This window comes from Mustela putorius, unplaced genomic scaffold (genome assembly GCF_011764305.1).
Source record: "Mustela putorius furo isolate JIRA1106 unplaced genomic scaffold, ASM1176430v1.1 tig00000228_pilon_pilon_pilon, whole genome shotgun sequence".
In the NCBI taxonomy this organism is placed as follows: domain Eukaryota; kingdom Metazoa; phylum Chordata; class Mammalia; order Carnivora; family Mustelidae; genus Mustela; species Mustela putorius.
Genome location: NW_025421322.1, coordinates 8,314,935 through 8,336,629, shown reverse-complemented (window position 1 = coordinate 8,336,629; position 21,695 = coordinate 8,314,935). Strand labels below are relative to the sequence as shown.

The window sequence follows — 21,695 nt, the reverse complement described above, 5'->3', positions numbered from 1 at the left end:
CCCCCCACCCCAACAAAGCTTAACTGACATAGTGGCGGAAAACCCACTGTCACTCCTGTCACCTTCGCCCAGAAAACGGCAGCGTCTGCGTGGGGTTCTCTAGTAGGACTCTGCTCTCCGTGGAGGGTGGACACTGACTCAGAAATCTCACTCAGTTTGCTCTGAGACTCTGTGAGCTGCTGAGTCACTTAACAGAAAGCACCTCAATCCAGAACACCAATCTGTCTCTACCCCACACAGAATAACCACTTTTTTGAAAAGCTGCAACTTCTACTGGTGTAGTTCGAGATCCTTTGGCACTCTGAAAACACGCTCTACCGAGGGCTGTTTGCTAAGACCAACCAGCTGCTTCTGTCATGGAGAAGTAAGAAAAGATGATTTTGTTGTCTTGAAACAACGCGTGTGTTCAGGGAAAAGCGGCAGCAGGCTTGAGATGGGGAGAAGAGAAGTCAGAGAAAGCCATGCATACAACGTCTGTAAAGAAAATGTTTTATTTAAAGTGTTAAATACCATCACCAGAATGAATGTGATTTACATTAGTTGGTGTTCGTTACAGGACTAATCTGCCCTTTTTTTTTTTTTTCCCAACTGGAATTCCCTTTACTTTTAAAACATACTATGTACAGGGCAGCAATGGTCACTGGAGTAGTGCTATTTACACGACTAAACCACAAGTCGAGGTGCAGACATGTGAAAATTAAAAAAAAATACACCCACTTTTTAAATAAATACTGCATAATGACAAGTATGTACAAATATTCCATACAGTCATGTCCTTCTTATTAAAATTAGAAATAATTTTTATAGGAATATGCACAAAAAATTATGTGACTGCATCTTCGTATCAGGAAAATGGTAAACGTTTATTCTAAGGGAAAGTATAGACACTACAGGTCTATTAAATTAATTGCTGCTGGTACATAAGTGTCTAAATTATTTCCATAGAGTTTTATTCGTTCTTTTGACAACTTTACCTGGGGCCATCGTAGATCACACAAGGTCAAGACACAGTCTCGGTGTATTTCATATTGCACCACATAAAGAGAAGGCATTTTTAGTGATACTCATTTTAACTTTTGCACCATATCAAGCATGATGGTTTTTAATGGTCAGCATGGAATTTAAAAAGGAAAAAAAAAAAAAGAAAAAGAAAGAAAGAAGAAAGCAATTTTTGTGCATGGCCTTAAGTGGTATGTATGTGAATTTCAAAAGTTTCTGCAAGAAATTAAAATCAACCTGTAGGAATGTGTTATCAAAGTGTACGTAAAGAAACAGAAAGTATGGGTGGCTTCATTATATTAATCAGTGACTCTTCCTCTCAAGAGGGGAACTTAAGAGAAACTTGACCTTGCAGCACCACCCAATGGTAATGACTGTCTGTAAAACCAAAGGCAGGGGTTTGACCTTGGGGGACTCGGGGTGTAGACTTTTGGTGATGGCATTAAAGAACTATTAATAGGCAGACTGACTTTCTTTGAGTCACCTAAAAATTGGAGCTTTAAAATTATTTGTTGCATATTTATGTTTACTATATTTCTTTAGAAATATAATTTGTGAAAAATTGTATTTTACTACAGAAAAATGAATTAATAAACAGCCCTGTGTTTCAGGCTCCAAATTTTTAGCAGTGTTTTTCTATTCACATAGTAAATGGAAATTGGCTAAAGAAATTGCTTTAATTAATTAAAAAACAAAACCTAAGACCTTCTAGAAATAATATTTTAACCCCTGTATGAATAATGCTGGTGCTAAAAACAAATTTATTAGACATTACAATGGGCACATGATTTTAGGGTTTTCCTGTAAACTGAACTTTGAAGGTGAAAAGAAAAGTCCCATGCACTGTACAATAAATTGCAAAAGTTCAAATATCTTCTTTATCAAATACATGCTGACTTACTTGAATGTACTCCCAAGTCATGTTGCAAAATCCTTTTCAACATGCTTGAAATAAAGAAAGCTCTTAGTTTTTGGTGTTTTTTTTTTTCTCTTGAGAAATTCATAAATTCAGAAGCATCTACAGCTCTGAATCAAACAGGGGGTATAAGGAGTATCAGGTCAAAAACTTGTGATCTTTTAGTATAATGTTCACTCTGGTAGGGAGAAAGAAAATGAAAGATTAAAAGAGAAGAGAGGAAAAGTGAGACAGAGAAGAGGAAGAAAGATGTGAACAATTTGCACATATTGAACTTTATAAGATTTGTATATTTAACATGGAAATAAATTGAATATAGTATGCTTATTTGTCACATAAAGAGAATTTTAAGTATCTTCTAGAAAGTATTCTCATTTGTAATGTCTGCCAAAACACAGACTATGATTAAAGAATAAACATGGTGTGTCTTTGTGCCACCCTGTTGCATTCTCTTCCCCTTTTAAAACCATGCAATAGTGAAATTTATTTTTAAAAATAATATAAATTGTTGAAAATGGCTGATTTTTATTCTTTTTTTTTTTTTTTGCAAGTTGCAGCCCCAAGAAAATAATTTAAGTATTCAGCTAATCTGTGTCCATGCAAAAAAAGTTTCTTTAATTTCATTCAGTACAGTGGAGCCACAGAATTTTGTTTTTCAGAGTCCAACACATCGTGGCCTTAGGGAGTGGCGTGCCTGCTGGAGCTCTGAAGTTGGCCACGGCTTACGCTGGACGGGCTGCTCCTGGTCCCTGTGCAGAGGAGGGCGGATGTCTGTTCCGGACCACTTCTTTGGTCTCCCGCTTTTCACCTGATGCTTCCGAGGACTTCACTCTTTGACTCGTAACATGGCTTCATGACTGTATAGCTCCATTTCTGTGGCATAATAGGGCTTTGGGGTCAGAGAAATGAAGAAAAAGGAACGATAAAAATAGAAAGGTGCCATTGAAAAGGGCTTTTGTTGCATGAAACTGACTGATTCTTTGAGATTAATCCATGGCTTCAGATTGGACCCAAACTCAAGTGTTCTTGAACTCCAAGCCTGATAGTTCTTCATAACTCTGCTCTTTGACCTGAGGACCATCTTTAGGGCACAATGTGTGCAACTTCCTCTGAGAACACAGGATCGCTTTGTATCCCTAGAAACAGGCTCAGAAGACATAACATTAAGCATGCAGTGTTACCAGGGTTTGCGACCTGTGGGTTGTTTTTTATTTTTTTTTTTTGTAACGCTGGTTGCTATGACAACAGTTTTACAGCTGCTATGAACGAGAGTAAGAAGGTCCGGTTGAACTTTCCAGAGAGGATTGGGAAGCTCTTCTTGTCAGAGGGGCCAAAGTTGGATCTACTAGGGAAGAAGGGGGAAAAAGTTTGAACCATCCAATCACCATATTGGATAGCTCCAGTTCATCTAAAAGTATCTGGGCCACTCCCATAAAGGATTTGTGATCCATGCGACCATAATCTCCCCAGACAATGATCTGTTGGCGAAAGAAAAAGGAGAGTGAGGTCAGCATCATTATGCACATGGAAACTTGCAAAATAAAATACATTTGGTCAACATGTATCATCAAACATCAAACTCCACAGTTGTGTTTTAATTGCTGGGATAGTGCTGGGATAAAGGCACATGAGGAAAAGTGTACTAGAGTGTTCACATCCTAAGGAGTCTGGGGAAACTGGAGTTTGTGTCTGATAGGGGCTGGCAAGTCTCTAGCTCACTGGAAAGGAAACCACAGCATCCACGGCTTGATAACATGGGTCACTGCTTTGCCATTTCCCAAGAATTTCAGCTGAGAGCAATGGAAGGGAATGCGGTAAGACATGTGGGTCTAAGGTCTGAGTCCATTTCCTATATAAGGGAGAAATCATTCAGTAAATACCTGTAAAACCTTCCCCTGGGGACTTTCTTCGAAAGATAATAGCTGTTGGTAAAGGGGTTCCAGTGTTTTTCTCGCCACCTTTGTTTTCTTTTTGGCTATGCAGACTCCATTATCCAACAGATACACCTTCACATATGGTGCTTGGGAAAGAACACACAGAGGGGAGGATTAAGTGACATGGCGCCGTTACGCAACACCCAACTTGGAGATGACATCTGCAATGGCCTAGTTTTACGCCAAAAGAACCGGCAATCAAAAGTCATCCGTCTTTCCACATAATGTAAAAATCATTAGCTAAATACGAAGTCCCTATCAGCCACTGAAAGAGTTTAGGCAGCTTTAACCCAGAGGCTACTCTGAGTTGATCACTACTTCGCCATCCAATGGTTTTATAGATTTCAACAATGCATTAAATAAGGTGAAATGCTTCCAGCCCCTAACAATGTTCAAGAGAGAAGTCTTCGTCAGTCTTTCATCTGTCAGTACTTAAACCTAAGTAAACACGCTTGAGATGATGTCTTTTCATAAATAAATTATAACATAAATAATATAATCTCTATAATAAATGCTTACATAATATAATTATATAATATAAATAGTAAATATAAATTTTTTCTAAATAACAGTCATTTACTAATCAAAAGGGCTTATTTGTTGATGGTGGCGTGGGTACAAGGCAGGGGGCTTTGATGTAATACATTCACATAAGCCGGGAAGAGGCAGCTAATTATGAATTGTTTGGCTTGAAATGTACTTGACTCTCCATAAAAGCATTTTCATGCATGTACAAATTACGGTATTCTTTACAGCACAGTGGGCTAACTAGCTCCAAGACCTTTGTAAATACAATTGACTTAACCACCCTGCAAGGTTGTACACATTATCATTTAGAATTTCTGCAAGGACAGGGAAGTTACAAAATTTAAAACTATTCTTCAGTCACTGGAGGTGCCGGGGTGAGAACCGAATTTCAGAATCCTCACTAATTGTTCCACATATCGGATCTCATGTTCTACATCACTGTACAGTGGGCCTGTGTCATTTTCCATGGTTCCGGGCACCTTAGATTATGACATTACAGTAGGACATGTGTGACATCGTAATACAAAATGCTAATGACGCCTCTCTTTCCTTGCACATTACAGGAAGTAAAAGTTAGTCTAATTAGAATGTCCTAGATACAAAAGCTTATGCTGCTTTGGAAACCTATATCTATCTTTATTCTATTTTTTTAAAAAAAAAATCTATCTTTATTCTAATGCAGAGCTCTAAAAATTCCCAAGGAGAATTTTGAAGATCCAGATAAAGTAAAGAAGAACACAAAATACCAGCTAATAAGAAAAAGAAATTCTTATGTACATATTTATTTTGCAATGGTTTCTACTACATACACACCTACTTAAATTAGGTTAACTTGAATTATTTAACTTAAATTATCCTTACCAGACCACCCTCACTGCATGCTCACTTGGGATAACCACACAAACTACTACAGGTAACAGACTCACTGATTAGTATCTTTAATGATTCAGAAACTAAGTTTTCAGCATCTAATCAAAAATAAAGCCTCTGAATTGAAAAGTGGGCATTGCAAATCATAGAAGAATCCCTTCTGTTCTTACCTGGCAGTGTCTTGGAACCTGGTTTTACAACAAGGCCACGAGCCCGAATGATTTCCACCTCCAACTGTCCCTTTTTGTCCATCATTCCTACCTGAATGTCACCTAAAGGTGCGTGAGGAAGAAACAGACAAGCCTTAGTGTACAAACGCAGTAAGAAGCAGGCTTGTGCAAAAGACCTTTGCTTTATAGCACTTCCTCATTTCCCATATATTTTCATAAATTTAAATATATTTAAAATTCTACCAATGATCTTTTACTTTAACAAGCTTATCAATTAACTTGGGGGAAAAATCGGTTCAAATTCTTTTATTGGTACAAATAAAAACGCTTATTCCTGCAGACAATACTATTAAAGATCCCATGAAACAAGAGAATGTAATTTTCAATACTCTAAAGGAGGAACAACGAAATCAGATGACAAAAAATTCTTACCCATTGCAGGTGTAGCCAGAGTCTGGCGCCCCACTAGCTGGGCAGGGCCAAGGCCATCCAGGAAATCGCTGAACTGGCTATCGGAGGCCAGGCGGACACCAGGGAAAATCAGACTAAAAGCAAAATAACACATGGGATTAAACCTTCAACCCATTTACTCTCAGGCAGCTCGGGTTTCCCTCTTGCCCCTACTCAGGGGCAGGAACAGTTACCACCATGTTTTTGTCGCTTGTATTAATGGACCCCAATCACTGTGTTCCACCACCCGTGGCTCACCCTTTCTCGTTCTCTAGCAGCCCATGTATGTCACCAGAAGCACCTGTCACGCCAGACTGCAGGCTGCTGTGTACGAGTCTTTCTCCTCCTTGTCTGGAGGGTCTGGCCTGTGATTTCTATCAACAGCACTGGCTACCTACTGAGCCCTTACTCCACGAATAGGCATTCATGGATTTAATCCTCTTAGCTGCACTGGGAGATAGATTCTATTATCCTGTTTTACAAATGAAGAAACTCTTCTAGATCATTCCCATCAGTACACAAAAACCTGCTGTTATTCTTCCACCCTAAAAAAAAAAAAAATCTTCTACCTTAAAAAACAATCCCTTTCCTAACTCCCCTTCTTACTCTAGCTCCCACCCCATTTCTCTACTCAAAGCTCCTTGAAAGAGTTTACTCTATGGGCTGTCTTCAGTTTCTTTTTTCTTGTTCTCCCTTGAAACTGTATTCAGTTTTTCCTTGCTCTCTTGCTTGCTTGATTTTTCTCCACCCACCAAGGTCACCAGGGGGCCACACGGGTAACCCAACTGTTCATACTCAGCACTTGTCTGATTTAACACATTAGGATCAGCGGACACAATGGAGCCCTCCCTCTCCATTGAAACACTTGGTTCACTTTGGTTCCTAGACCCTCTGGTTCCCTGATTTTCCTCTTTGGCCACTCTACTTCAGTCTCCCTTACTGGTTCTACCATTAAGCTTTGAGAGCCCAATACTTGGACTTCTTATTTTTCCTGCATGCCCCAGTGTCCTTGGTGATCTGATGCAGTTTCACAGTTTTAAAGGCCATCTATGCTGACATGGCCTAGACTGCCATCTCCGGCTTGGACCACAGACCTGCTATTAGTATTAGATCTGCTTTGCCTACCTGTCTGCTTGGATGTCTAACAGGCAACTGATACTCAATTTGTCCCACACTGACTCCCAACCTCAAAACAAACAAAAAGGCAAAGTCTGTTCCTCTCAAGGGCTTCTCATCTTAAATGGCAACTTCATTCTTTCGACTGTCCAGCCTTGGGTTAGCCTTTCCTCTTTGTTACGGACTGAACCTTGTCCCCCACCGAAGCATATGCTGAAGCCTTAATCCCCAGTATGACCCGAACATGGACATAGGGCCTTTAAAGAGTTAATTATGGTTAAATGAGCTCATAAGGGTGGGGCCCTACTCTAATCTAACCTCATCTGATGGTTTCCTTTCCTTTTTTTTTTTTTTTAAAGATTTTATTTATTTATTTGACAGACAGAGATCACAAGTAGGCAGAGAGGCAGGCAGAGAGAGTGGAGGAAGCAGGCTCCCTGCTGAGCAGAGAGCCGGACGAGGGGCTCGATCCCAGGACACTGGGATCATCCACTGAGCCACCCAGTTGCCCCTGATGGTTTCCTTTTAAGAAGAACAAGAGATTTCAGGGGTTTGCTTGCACAGGAGAAACACCATGTGAGCACACACTGAGAGGAGGCCATCTGCAAGCCAAGGAGATACCCCAGGAAAAACCAAGCTGGATAACACCTTGATCTTGGACTTCTGGTCTCCAGAACTATGAGAAACTAAATTTCTGTTGTTTAAGCTACCCAATCTTTGGTATTTTGTTAGGGCAGCCCTAGCAAACGGATACACCCCCTTTCTCTCCTTACTTACATCAGAGGTACCAATAAATCTTATAGGCTCTACTGTAAAAATGCATCTAGAATGTGACCTCGCATTATAATGCTTCCACTGTGGTCCCAGCCTTTATCTTCTGCCTGCAGTCTTACCGAACAGTCCTCTGGATGTTCCCTCTGTGGCCAAATTTACTTTCCACCCCCGCAGCAATCAGAGCGGTCTGTTAAAATTCAAGTCAGGGAACATCAGGACTCTGCTCAAATCTGCCATTGGTTTCTCGTCCCTCTCAGAGGAAAAGCAAAGTCCTCACACTGTTATTATAAAGTCGATGCAAGCTGTCCACTCCTTGCCTCCCATGTTAATGTCTACTCCCGCCCTTCCAGCACAGTCCCGCCTTCCCCACCGCTGATGCCGGCAAACTGCTTCCTCCAACTCTCAGAATGGGTTCGGGCTGGAATGTTCTTCCCTCGAATGTCCACATTCTTCAAATCTTTACCCAGATACATTTTTCTCCCTGTCCCTACATGACAGCCACCCCTGCCCTCTCTCATCTCTATTCCTTTCTTTTTCTCTTTGGCACTCGCACTACCTAATCTACTATATATTTTATGAATTTTCCTTATATCTACGTATTAACAACTTTTCTTATTTATTGTCCATCTTATCTTTTAGACCATAAGTTTGGTGAGGGTAGGGTTTTTTGTTCGTTTGTTTCTATTTTGTTCACTGATATAACTCCAGCCCCTAGAACCGTGTCTGGAATATTGTAAGCACTTAATAAATACTTATTAATTAAAAGTTAAATAATTATCCAAGTTTCTACAGTACCAAAAAACAGAGGAGAACTTAAGCCTATATGATTTTAAAAAGCCAATGGTCTTAACCACTAATGGATTTTGGTCCCCTTGTATGACTTATATACCAACTGAGCACAGTGCCTAGAACGCTGGAAGGCGTGGAAAATATTTGTTAAATGAATACGCATATTCAACCCATTTCTCCCATAAAATATAAACATCTGGGGTGCCAGGGGCCACAGCTGGGACATTTTTGTATCCCTAACAGCATCTACCATAGCATTCTGCAACGAGGAAAGCTTGGTGCACATTCATTTTTTAATCGCTTCTCCATCCCTTTTAAGACTTCCTTGATGAACATCAAATCTGTTTCTTCTCCCAACCTAAATCCCCAAATACATAGTTAATCCAAGCATTTTAACTGGTATCCCACACAATCTTACTGATACATGTATGGAAACCATGTTCCTCTCCCATATTTATATAGTCCTGCTAGACAAACGTTCCTCTTTGCCTCACATCTGGCCACATCTTTGTTGTCTAAACGTCTGATGCTTCCATGCTGACGACAGAGGGAGGTCCGTAAACCCCAGTCTCCTCGATTATCCTTCTCTGGCCACCATCTATAGATCTGTGGTTGCTGATTATTGTCAATCTGTCGGTCATGGGGCTACATTATCTCGACAAATGCTCTGAAAATGTCCGGGCTACAGCTGATTCAAGGAAGAGGTACTGCTGACTACATAAAAGAAGGGCTCACTACCTTCCTTTGTGGCATTATGTCTATCTGAACTGCCTGCTACTTCTAGGAATGAAGTATGTGTCAGGTATTCTAGAATTTTTAGGAATCCATCTTAAGAGCCAAGATTAGGGGGCACCTGGGTGGCTCAGTGGGTTGGGCCTCTGCCTTTGGCTCGGGTCATGATCTCAGGGTCTTGGGATCGAGCCCCGCATCGGACTCTCTGCCCGGCAGGGAGCTTGCTTCCTCCTCTCTCTCTCTGCCTACTTGTGATCTCTCTGTATAAAATCTTAAAAAAAAAAAAAAAAGGTGCCAAGATTAGAGCAATTAGCATTGTTCACGTGGTACAGCTGGAGAGCTAACTCTTTTCTGGGTGTCTCTATATTACTTGAAACCAGGCAAACTTTTACGTGCATGTATTGTGACAGTCATATTTCAGTGCCTTGCTGTTAAAGCAAAACGCTTTATCCTCAAACCTATTTCCCTTGATAGAAAAAGCCAGCGAGGTCCCTCTTCTCGGGGGTAGGCAAGCCAAAGTTCTCTTCACAGCACATCCACCAGTGGAAATGAAAATGGAGCTCTCAAGATGTGAGTTTGCTTCTGGGAAAGCACAGAGAGAGAGAGAGAGAGAGAGGAAGGAGAGGGTCCCGGTAAAGGCACAGAGGAGACGTGCACCACGGCGGGCCTCACTCACTTTCCTTCCGAGCTGTAGCTGTTCATGCTGCCGTCGGTCGATTCTCGGCTTGCCTGGCGGGTCATCCAGTTCCTCATCTCCACAGCCAGGCCCGTTTCCGTGCTCCTCTGGACAGTGCTCCGTAGCTTTTTACCTCCTGCTTCTGCACAGACGGAAAACAAGAGACATGATAGCTTTTGTCATCACCATCCGCTAACGAAAAATACTCAGCCAGCGTGGGGAAGCTCCTCAGATGGAAAGAACTGCAGAAAGACAAAGTGCTCTTATTCAGGAGACACACCGAAAAGGTATTTCCCACCATGTCTTGTTGTGTGGGATGAAAATATTCTTAAAAAATCTTCAAGAAGCACAAAGTACCATTGGTTTTTTTTTTTTCCCCCATTTAAAGCAGTGTTCGAGTTGGTTATGAAAGGAACAAAAAGGTTCAAACTAAAGGAAAACAACATAAGCTTTGTTTTCACTGTAATATTTAAATATGCTAATTTATGCCTGTCTTTTTCTTTTTTCCTTTCTTTTGATCATAATGAAATGATTAGGCCTTGACTCTGTTTCCAAAGAACAGGTGATGAGTAAACCTCAATTCTAGCCTTAACTCTCACACAAAAACCTGATATTGGAGGGTGATCGATATTAGAAGACAAAGAAAGCCATACAAGGGAGATAACCTGTCTGATATAGTTTTATATCTGTTGGTAACTTTCAGAGAGACTGTCAACAGGAATGCAAAAACCCAGCAATGCCACGTGAGAAGAGCTTTCTAATTTGGGATCATGAGTAGTCATGTCCTTTCATAGCTTGAATATGAGATTTACTTACAGGAGCCAATGAGAAGACCAGATGGGAAACTGAGTCAGAGACCACAGATGTGACAGAGTGTAAGAAGCGGAAGTGATTTGGACAGGTCAGGAAGGAAGGCGCTTGACAGAGGGAGTGGGATTTTAGCTGGGTTTGAGAAATGGGTACACTGGGACCTGAGAGGCAAGAAGGTAAGTGTTTGGGGTCAAGGGAAGGGCCTAGGCAAAGGCACGAAGGCAGGAAAAACCATGTGCTGCTGAGGGATGATGGAAGTAACCAGGTGAAGAGTAATGGTGGGGGAGTGTCAGACAAGAACCTGAGCTCCCAACACAGAGGGCCTTGCGTGTCAGAATGTGGAGCAGAGAGACCACTGAAGCTGGAGGGACAGGGGATGGTCCTATTTAAATTATTATTAAATTAAAATTATTAAATTATTATTAATTATTTAAATTAAGACAGTAACTATTTGTCTTAATTTACTTCTTGTCGGGCCTAAATATGTATCTACATTGACCACGCATACCATTAGCTTTTGGGGTTGTGGTAATCTCTTTTAATGCCTGATACTAATAATTTCATTTTAGATCAATAAACATTTGCTGACATTGACCTTGACTTCTTGAAATTCCTCCAGCAACAACGTATAATATTTGCTCACCCTTTTGAAACACTGCTTTAAATGTCATCTATTGTCTACTTCCAATCTCCATGTCTATCGAAATGCTCTAAAGTTTATATCAAATATAAGCTATGACTGATCTACCGCTCAGTTCCATAATAAGAGGCTGATATTTTAGAAAATTGACAGCAGACATGTTGTACTGATATGAACTGTAAGAGAATCTAAAGCATCTGTGATTGATGAGGGAAGGCTCTTCTTTACCAAGAAATATTAGTTATATTTAGTATATAATTAATACACTTAATAAGTGTCAAAGGAATGATAAAAATTTAAAATGACCAATTTGCAACCACCAATGGAATAAATAGTTCAGATAAGGCACATCAATGGATGCTAACAGCATTAGATGAAAGGATAGTCACATGAACCCCACCCCCCCAAAACAAAACAAAACAAAAAAACCCCATTCCACAGTTTAGTTTTGTTTGTTAAAGGTAAACACAGACTTTAACTCTGGGAGAGCAGCCAGCTATCACCATCTTAATCAAGTCATCAAACTTAGTAGCACTGATAGTGGGACAATCACAGGTACCTCCTGATAGAAAATACACAGTACCACTGATCAAGTCAGTCCAGACAAAAATATACAAACTGTTTCTAATTAGGTCTTTGGAACCAGCTTCTAGGTTTCTAAAAACCAGAGGACCAAGTAAACGATAAATCTCACACACATACACACACACACACACACACACACACACACACAGTAAACAAACACAGAACATGGGGTGTTGTTCAAGAGAACTGGCTTAGTCTCTTTAAAAAGTTAATATCATGAAAACAAACAAATAAACTAACAAGGTAGAGGAATCAGTCCAGATTTTAAAACATCACAGAGACGTAACCATTAAATTCTATGAGTATACTTTGGTTTTTTTTTGGGGGGGGGGGGAAACAAAACAAGAAACCCTAAAAGCAAAACACTCTAAAAGCAATTTTAGGACAAAGAAGGAAAATTTGAACATGGACTGGATATTAGGATAAGAAAATTGTTAATTTTCCTACACAGATAGTGGCATGTATTATAAAATATACCCTTATCATTAGAGATCAATGCTGAAGAACTTAGACCTGAAATGTTATAGTGTCTGCAACTTCCTTTCAAATACTAGAGCAGAAAATACATATAATACAGAAAAAAGAGAAAACATTTTTAGAAAAAGGATGGGGATGAAGAGACGCTTGTACTCAAAATTTAATATTCATGATTATTTCACAGTGCTCTCTCAGCGGCCACATCCAAAAGTCATACAGTTCTGTTCCGTTGTACACCAGAATCATGGAAGGTACCAGGCTGCGGTGAGGAGCCTGCCCAACGGCTAGGTCCTGGGCTTTCCACGTGGCTGTACCGTTCTCTTCCCATGAAGAACGCCCATGCGGAAAATCACCTCCAAGTGAGCTGTACCACTGCGGGAGCTGAAAAATGTGGAATGAGGCGATCTCCAGGAGCCATAGGACCTTCAAAGGAAACGAGATTCCTAAAAGTGTCAGGATATAACATTTGACTCCACCATAGCAAGAATAATATGAAAACCTGCTGTTCCAGGGTGATGAGAACAAGCTACCATGTGTCAAAGAGTAACAATACAATGAACGTGTCATCCTTGGGTTTACAGACCCCCTTTTACCTACATTCTGTTCCGAACTCCAACAATCCCTGTTTACAGATACAGTGTCCATGGGCCCTGGCAGCTATACAGAAAGTGACACAGCTGAAGTTGATACACAGTTCCCTGATCCAAATTCTCCGCTATTTGCTGACTTATTGTCAGAATACAGCCAGGAGGGAGATGGTGCAGCGAGCTCTGTGACTGCACACGGAAGGCCCCGTGAGCAGTGGCCGGTGGCGTGGGAAGGGCAGGGCCCCGGAAAGGCTCAGGCCCTGGTGTTGGACTGTTTCTCTGTGAAACAGGCTGGGTGACACTGAACCCATTACTTAGTACCCCGGTGACTCAGTTTTCTCAAAACTGTGAAATGGCAAAGACAGTAATGCCCACCTCATAGGATTTTTGTGAGGATGAGAAAAACACTATATTTCAAGTGATTAAGAGAGTGCCTGATACATAGAGACTCTTCAATTAAGGGTACTGTCCTTACTATTACTATCAGGTAGGGAATCAGAAAACATATTCCAGGCCCATCTCTACCCCTGACCAGCGGACTCTGTGGCCTCTCTGAGTTAGACCCTGAGTCTCTGCTTCCTCATTTATGAAAAAGTCAGGGAATGGGGGAGGGGGTGGTAACAAACTATCTCTGCTGTCTTTTAGCTACAACGTCTATGACTTTGTGTCATTAGTGTAGGAACAAGATCATGATTAATGGCAGACACAGAGGAGATAAAACTACTCATTGTCATCTGATGCAATCAGATAATTGTAAGCAACATGCTGCGTGTTTATAATAGGTCTTTATGTCTTTTAAATGTACTTTGATCTAATGCACACGCAGGCTTTTTTAAAAAGTAAATGTATTTTTCAGTACTACAAACCCTTTTGCATGACATTCACAATAAAAGTAATTTTGTCTAAATACAATGGATCGTGGTGATTCATATTTAATGCTCCAAATGCTTTGTCATGTCACCCACCCTGAACACTGGATTTGGAGAACAGTGGATGTGGGCGTCTACATAAGGTAAGGGTAGTAGGCAGAATTCTAAGATGGCCCCATGGTTATGTTACCTTACATGGCAAAAGGGATTTGACCAATGTAATTAAGGTTACTAATCGGTTGACCTAAAGATAGGGAGATTATCCAAATAGGCCTGATAAAGCCACATGGGCCTTTTTTTTTTTTTTTAATTTTTTAAAAGATCTTATTTATTTATTTGACAGAGAGAGAGAGAGAGATCACAAGTAGGCAGAGAGAGAGGGAGGAGGAAGCAGGATCCCTGCTGAGCAGAGAGCCCGATGTGGGGCTCAATCCCAGGTCCCTGAGATCATGACCTGCGCGGAAGGCAGAAGCTTAACCCACTGAGCCACCCAGGCGTCCCTACATGGGCCTATTAAAGCCAGAATGCTTTCTCCAGCTAATTCTAGAAGGGTCACTGAGGGAGATCTGACACCCATGAGCCATTCAGTGTACCTCTGCTGGTTGAAGATGGAGGAACCACGTCGAAAGGACCCACGAACAGCCTCTGGCCGCTGAGAGACAGCAAGTAACATGGGGGCATCAGCCTACAACTTCAAGGAACTAGAACCTGCCGATGACCTGGAAGCAGTTTTCCCCCAGAGCCTCCAGACAAGAACTCCGCCCTTCCAACACCGGGTTTCCGCCACGTCACACCCTCAGCAGAAAACCCAGCCACACCACACCATTCCAGACATGTGGCTTACAGAACTACAAACTAATAAATGAGTATTTTATGCTGCTAAATTTGTGAAAATCATTAAACAGCAATAGATAATCTTTTAGATACATGTTCTTTTAAATGGCAAAATCTACAAAAAAAAAAAATCGATGGGGACCATAGGAGTGGCCCAAATGAAATTATTCTTAAGGACTCAATAGCCATGATTAAAAAATACATTATTTTTAAAAAGTTTTACATACATATACTACATACATATCCATAAACATCTAAAATATAGGTGCCTGTGTGAGAATCTACAGATGTTTAAAAATACACAGTAGCGAACTATAGAACTAAGGCTCAGATTATGTTTTGTAGAGCCCTTAAAATCACTCTGGTATTAGGTATTTTAAAACATAATGTATTTGGAGAAGGTGCCTGCAGGTAAAAATCAAGTTCCTGAATTGCCAAACATCACAGGCAGAAAGCAAAACACAGGAGGTGTCCTTGTTATTCTGCTCTGCTTACTCTGATGACTCATTTAACTTGGCACCTTCTGTATTCAAAGAAAGCCACTTGATTAAAATAAACAACCATAAACAACCGGTCAGTTTCCTCTCACAATATCTAAAAACCCCTTGAGTGACTTGACACCAACAATCAAAAGGTCCTGGACCTTTTCTGTTATTGGGTTTAGAAACTTTCCTAAGTCCCAAGATAAAGCTCCAAATGAAATGCCAAACTTCACGGTATGGTGACTTCTTTCTCAATCTTGTTCCCACAGAACCCATTCTTGGTTGCTCTCACGTGGATGGTCTCATCCCCGCTTTGCAGGCAGACTTACTGATGGGTCAGGATTTTCAGGCTGGTGGATTCTGAAAACTATCTTTAATTTGTAGTTTGCGCCCCAGTTTGTGTGCCTTGAATTAATAAGGCACTGAATTTGCATATTATTGAAAATTACCATTTTCCAGAGTCAGTATAATTTAGAGAAGCCATGTGCATTACACTGAAAGAATTTAAAAATGCATTAAAATGAGAATTTCTAAAATGACTGATTCATAGAATTTCAGATGCTACCTCAGGGATCCATTGTGCCTTTGTGCTCGATGTATATTCCCTTATTGTAGCAATGAGCAAGTTGAGGTCCAGAAGTAGCTAGCTCCCCTTTAGTAGAAGACTTTCAAATGGAACTTTATTTCACCTAACTCCTCTCAATTCTTCAAACTTTCAAGTATAAGAAATGCTTTCAGCCCTTTATCCCACCTCAATGGTGGCCCCTGTGGACATACGTTTTCATCTGTGGATTATGTATCAATAGGGGATATTCCACGAGTTGAATGCTATAATTGCATATAAAAACTTGTGTACTTAGGTTTCCCGGGGCTTCTTACTGTAATAAATACACTTACTAAATACTTATTATAATAAATATAATTCAAACCCCTGAAAGTCTAAACAAAATAGGGACAAGCACCTGATAATTTCTTCTGAGTTAAACTAGGATCTGCATTAACAATTACAATAAAATAGAAATTAACAGAAGTTAGCAGTTGATCTCTAAAATTGTTTCAGAGCTTAACACAAATCCATTTGTTCCAACAGCTCTGTCAAAACTATTATGAAAGTTACGTAGTTAACAGCTACAATACAGTGAACTATAAGCAGAAGTCACAATCATGATAGACATTGGGTCTGTTTGAATGTAGTCACCTGTCCCCCGACCTCTGAAGTTAGGCTTGCTCCATCAATGAAATGTGGGCAAAACTGGCCCCTGGAACTTCCGGGAGAAGCTTCCACAGCGGGAAGTGTGAGTCACCATGTCCCGCCTCGTTTATGAGGAAGCAGTTAGCCACAGGTACCTCCACCAGCCTGGGGCCGAGGACAGCCACAAGCATGACTCTTAATGCACATGCAGAAGGAGTGAGACAAGAATTCTTTGAGTTAAGCCACGAATAATTTAAGTCCTTTGTTATTACAGCATAACCTAACCTATTCTGGTAGATCCACAGACAACTGCTGGAAGACACAGTTCCATTCATTTGTAACTAAGAGGTTCTAAATTTTTGACACTTTTTCCTTTTTCCAGCATCATTTAATACAGTTTGAATACAGTTCTGTTCATAAAATCTCGGCATTTGATGTCTTATTTTGTCACTGCTTTCCTTGCTTTTCTCATGTTAGTATGCTTTTAAGAGATTTTAACCATTGTTCTTAAATCTCAGGTTCATGTTTTAAAAATATTAAAATAACTTTTAATAATCTTTTCATTTTAGAGTAGCTTTAGAGTTACAGGAAGATTGTTATGACCGTACAGAAAATTCCAGCGTACTCCACACCCCATTTCCCCTCTTATTAACATCTTACATGGCTATAGTACATTTGTCACAGTTAATGAACAAATACTGATACATGACTGTCGACTAAAGTCTATGCTTTATTTATTTATTTATTTTTTAATCTGAAATTTTTTTCTGATCCATGATGTCACATTACATTTTGTCATCAACATATCTCCTTAGACTTCCCTTGGAGACAGTTAATTCCTGACATTCGTTTACATTTATTACTCCTTTTAGTCCACTCTTTGTATGTGAAATTAACATGCTGTATTAAAATTTACCATAGTATAAGTATACCCATTAATGAAAACACTAATTTGAATTAAAAACAATATATAAGTTGAAAATACTCAAGAGAAAAATAGAAAAATATGTCATGTTATAAATAATACTGAATGTACAAAAATAAATGATCAATACTAAATTAATTTATACTGCATGGTATAAGGTAGAGCTTTTATTTTTTTATTTTTAAAGATTTTATTTATTTATTTGACAGAGAGAGGCACAGCGAGAGAGGGAACACAAGCAGGGGGAGTGGGAGAGAGAGAAGCAGGCTTCCTGACAAACAGGGAGCCTGATGCTGGGCTCAATTCCACGACTCTGGAATCATGTACTGAGCTGAAGGCAGACAGTTAACGACTGATACCCAGGCACTCCAGGGACAGAGTTTTAAGCTTATTAAAATAAGTTCAATTATGTTTCAGATAAAATTTGGATTAAAATCACTATTCCCAATGTAATGATTCAGGTAAACATCAGCATTGGATGTTAAAAATCATTTGATGAGAGATTTTTGGGAAAAAGGATATTCACATGGTACTAAAGTATCACCTCAGAGGTTACTTAGTAATTATAAAGGGAAAGATACATCTCCTCCATAGAAGGACACTGGTAGTCACCTCTAAACCAACTGACCAAACTTAGCATCCCTTAGAATGAGAGAACTTGACATTGTCGTTACTGATGGATGTATGAAGTTTACATCACCTGTAATTTAAACTGAAATTAACCACATTTCTAGACCTAATGTCCAGTTTACAGGAAACACAGGAAATAGAGAAAACAGTCAGACAAATCCAGATTGTTAGATATCCTATAAGACAACTTTGTCTGGATTTTTTGAAAGTCAGTATCATGAAAAGAAAAGGTGAAAGTACTGTTTTAGATTATGTGTTACCAACCAAGAGTTATGAATGAGCCTTGACTAGATCCTGGATTGAGGAAAAAAATATGTAACAAAACTTTTGCCTTCATAAGAAACAATTTTGGGATAACTAAAAAAATTGAGTACGAAGGAATATTAGATAGGCATTTTTGTAAATTTTATGTAGTTTTTTTTTATTAGGAGATGCATGCTGCAATTTAACTTACACTCAAATGTTCAGCAAGAATACATACTATGTGTGTGTGTGTGAGAGAGAGAGAGAGAGAATCAGGGGAGAGACAGGAAAGATAAAGTCCACTAAAAATTGGTCAATCTGTATAGTGGATGCTCACTGTACTACCTTTTTTTGTATGTTTAAAATAAAAGTTGGGGAAAATTCAATTATTAAATTCAAAACAAAGAAGGGAAAGAAAGAGCTCTTGTGTCTTGACTTACTACCATGTGGAGATAATTTGGATATAAAATCTACCTGCCTCTAGTCTTCATACAAGTGTTGTACAGTGGCTCTTATTACCACTTTCTGTTCGAGGAAACTGCTTGAAGGTGAAACTTGAAACAAAACCCTAGCAATGCCAACACCAGTGCTTATTTCTCAAAGAGGCTGGCTTCCATCTTTAGTATTTGGGACACTATTTTCTGCTTCCAGTGTAATTAGTGACTTGAAACCTCATTTCATGATCTTACTGCATGTCCATAAACTTAAATCATTTTATGAACATATTTAAGATTTTAGATCATTTATGCTTTCTTGTCTTATCATGAATGGGGAAATGTTAATTTTATTACTAAATTCTGACTTCAAGAATGAGATGGCAAAAAAGAAAGAGCCTCTTAACTATAGAGAACAAACTATTGGTAACCAGAGTGGCGGTGGGGGCGGGGGATAGTGATGAGGATGAAAAAGTACACTTATGATGAGCACTGAGTAATGTATAGAATTGTTGAATCATTGTATGGTACACTTGAAACTAATATAACACTGTATGCTAACTATACTGGAATTAAAATGTAAAACTTTAAAAAATTACCATAAAGATGAAAAAATATATGATAAAATTCAAACAAATGTGCCAGAAAGAGCTATTCCTTATTATATACATATGCATTTCTATCTCTCAGTAAGTTATTTTGGATTTAACCACACCAAAAAATGGAGATTTCATCAAATGATGCCATGGCAGTCAAACAGTTTTAAATCCATAGTGAAAAACTATGGATTTGTTAGTGTGTGAGGTTAAAAAAGACCTTGATCCTTTTGTGTCTTGATCCTCGTCTGTAAAACAAAGGGGCTATTACAGGAACAGAAAACTGGAGACCAGTATCTCCTATGAAAACAGCTCAAAATCCTCAACAAAATATTAGCAAATCAAATCCAACAATGTATAAAAAGAGTTATACACCATGATGAAGTGGGATTTATCCCAGCTATGCAATGCTGGTTCAATATTCACAAATTAATGAGTGTGATGCATCACATCAATAAGCTAGAAAATAAAAATCACACGGTCATATCAATATATCCAGAAAAAGCATTTGACAAAATCCAACACCTATTCATGGTAAAAACTCAGTAAACTAGGAATAGAGGATAGCTTTCCCAACTTGACAAAAAAAGATCTATTAAAAAACTTAAAGCCAACATTACATTTAATAGTGAGAAACTCAAGACTCTCCTACCAAGATTCAATACAAAGCAAATATGTTCCTTCTCATAATTCCTTTCAACAGCTTACTGGAAATTTTAGCTAATGCACTAAACCCAAAAAAGGCAATTAAATTATACAGATTGAGAAGGAAGAAATAAAACTTTTTTGCTCATGGGTGATATGAGTGCTTTTGTAGAAAATAAAAACAAAAAACAAAAACACAAAAACCCCAGGTATAAAAACTCTTGGGAATAATAAATGATTATAGCAAGGTTGTAGGATACAAGGTTAGTATACAAAATTCAATTTTTTCCCTATATACTAGCATCGAACAAATGGAATTTGAAATGAAAAGACAAAACAAAACAAAACCCAGAATATCATTTATATTAGCATACAAAAAAATGAAAGAATGTTAGGTATGAGAAAAACTACAAAACTCTGATGAATGAAATCAAAGAATTAAATAAATGGAGAGATAGTCCATGTTCATGAATGTGAAACCTTAATATTGTTGAGACAGTAGTTCTCAACCTGATCTACAGACTCAAGGCAAACCCAATCAAAATCCCAGCAATTATTTTGTAGATATTGACAAACTGATTCTGAAGTTTATTAGGGAGAGGCAAAAGACCTAGGATAGTCAACACAAAATTGAAGGCAAAGAATAAAGTTGGAGGGCTGTCAGCTATGAACACTTGAAATTTGACACTATCGAATTTCAAGACTTACTTAAAGCTACAGTAATCAAGACAATATCGCACTGGTGAAACAATAGATAAACAGATCAACAAAACAGAACAGAGAGCCCAGAAATAGGCCCAGATAGTGATGAATAGAGACCTGACACTATAATCTATGCGAAATAGTTTTGAAAACTGTAAAATGCCATACAAATCCATCTCTGAATAATGACTGCAGTCATGTGAAATTATCCAAAACTTGCAGCAAGAAACTTGCAGGAATAAGTAAGTGGAGCCTTGACATTCAAAAGGGGAGAGAGAAAAGAGACTGCTGACCAAAAAAGCTTAAGGGGTTTACTTCCCACACAAACCCATGGTTTTCAGATGATACCAAGGTGGATGCCGTTAAGTTGAGAGAAAAGAAGTGGGCAGGGCACAGAAGCTACAAACTAAAAGAACAAAATCTTCAGGCTAAAAAATCTTTGTCACATGAGGTGTTTGGCGGAGTTACTCATACTTGAAACTGACTGGAAATAAACAGACTGTATGACTACTGAATTTTTGAAGGACGAAGCCCACTTAGAAAAGTCTGTTCAGGGAAGCCTGGGTGGCTCAGTGGGTTAAGCCTCTGCCTTCAGCTCAGATCATGATCTCAGGGTCCTGGGATCTCTGCTCAGCAGGGAGCCTACTTCCTCGGCTCTCTCTGCCTCCTTGTGATCTCTGTCTGTCAAATAAATAAACAAAATCTTAAAAAAAAAAAGTCTGTTCAACTCTTAAGGTACCTACGGAATTTCCTAATATGTACTAGAAGAAACAGGCTATTAATACTACATAGTCTCTTCTTCAAAGCAAATCTTTGTGGCCAATGAAGAATAAAGGCAAAGACATATTTACATATTTTCCAAAAAGTATGTTAGAACGAGGTTGCCAGGTGAGTAAACCAAGGAATGTACTCTGTCAATCTTTGCAATTCCTTCCAGGTGAGATTTGAGAATTCTTGTGGATAATAATTGTTTTGTGTTTCCTACTCTCCTTTCTTTTTTTTTTAAACACCATTCTTTTTTTTTTTTTTTTTAAAGATTTTCTTTATTTGAGAGAGAGAGAGAGAGAGAGAGAGCATGAGCTGGGGGGAG

The 21,695-nt window shown here is 39.1% G+C and overlaps 1 protein-coding gene across 45 annotated transcripts in view; it reads right to left on the bottom strand.

Annotated features, from left to right (window-relative positions):
* Positions 1-3,115: 3,115 nt before the first annotated feature.
* RIMS2 (regulating synaptic membrane exocytosis 2) overlaps positions 3,116-21,695 on the bottom strand; it is a 595,904-nt gene continuing 577,324 nt past the window's right edge. For all 45 annotated transcript variants that reach the window (XM_013064767.2, XM_045078009.1, XM_045078010.1 and 42 more), the window contains 5 exons: positions 9,955-10,096; positions 5,850-5,962; positions 5,418-5,519; positions 3,796-3,935; positions 3,116-3,393 (listed from right to left, as the gene is read on the bottom strand). In XM_013064767.2, the coding sequence (XP_012920221.1) occupies positions 3,175-3,393; positions 3,796-3,935; positions 5,418-5,519; positions 5,850-5,962; positions 9,955-10,096 (716 nt within the window). In that variant the 3' untranslated portion in view covers positions 3,116-3,174. The remainder of the gene's footprint in view (positions 3,394-3,795; positions 3,936-5,417; positions 5,520-5,849; positions 5,963-9,954; positions 10,097-21,695) is intronic.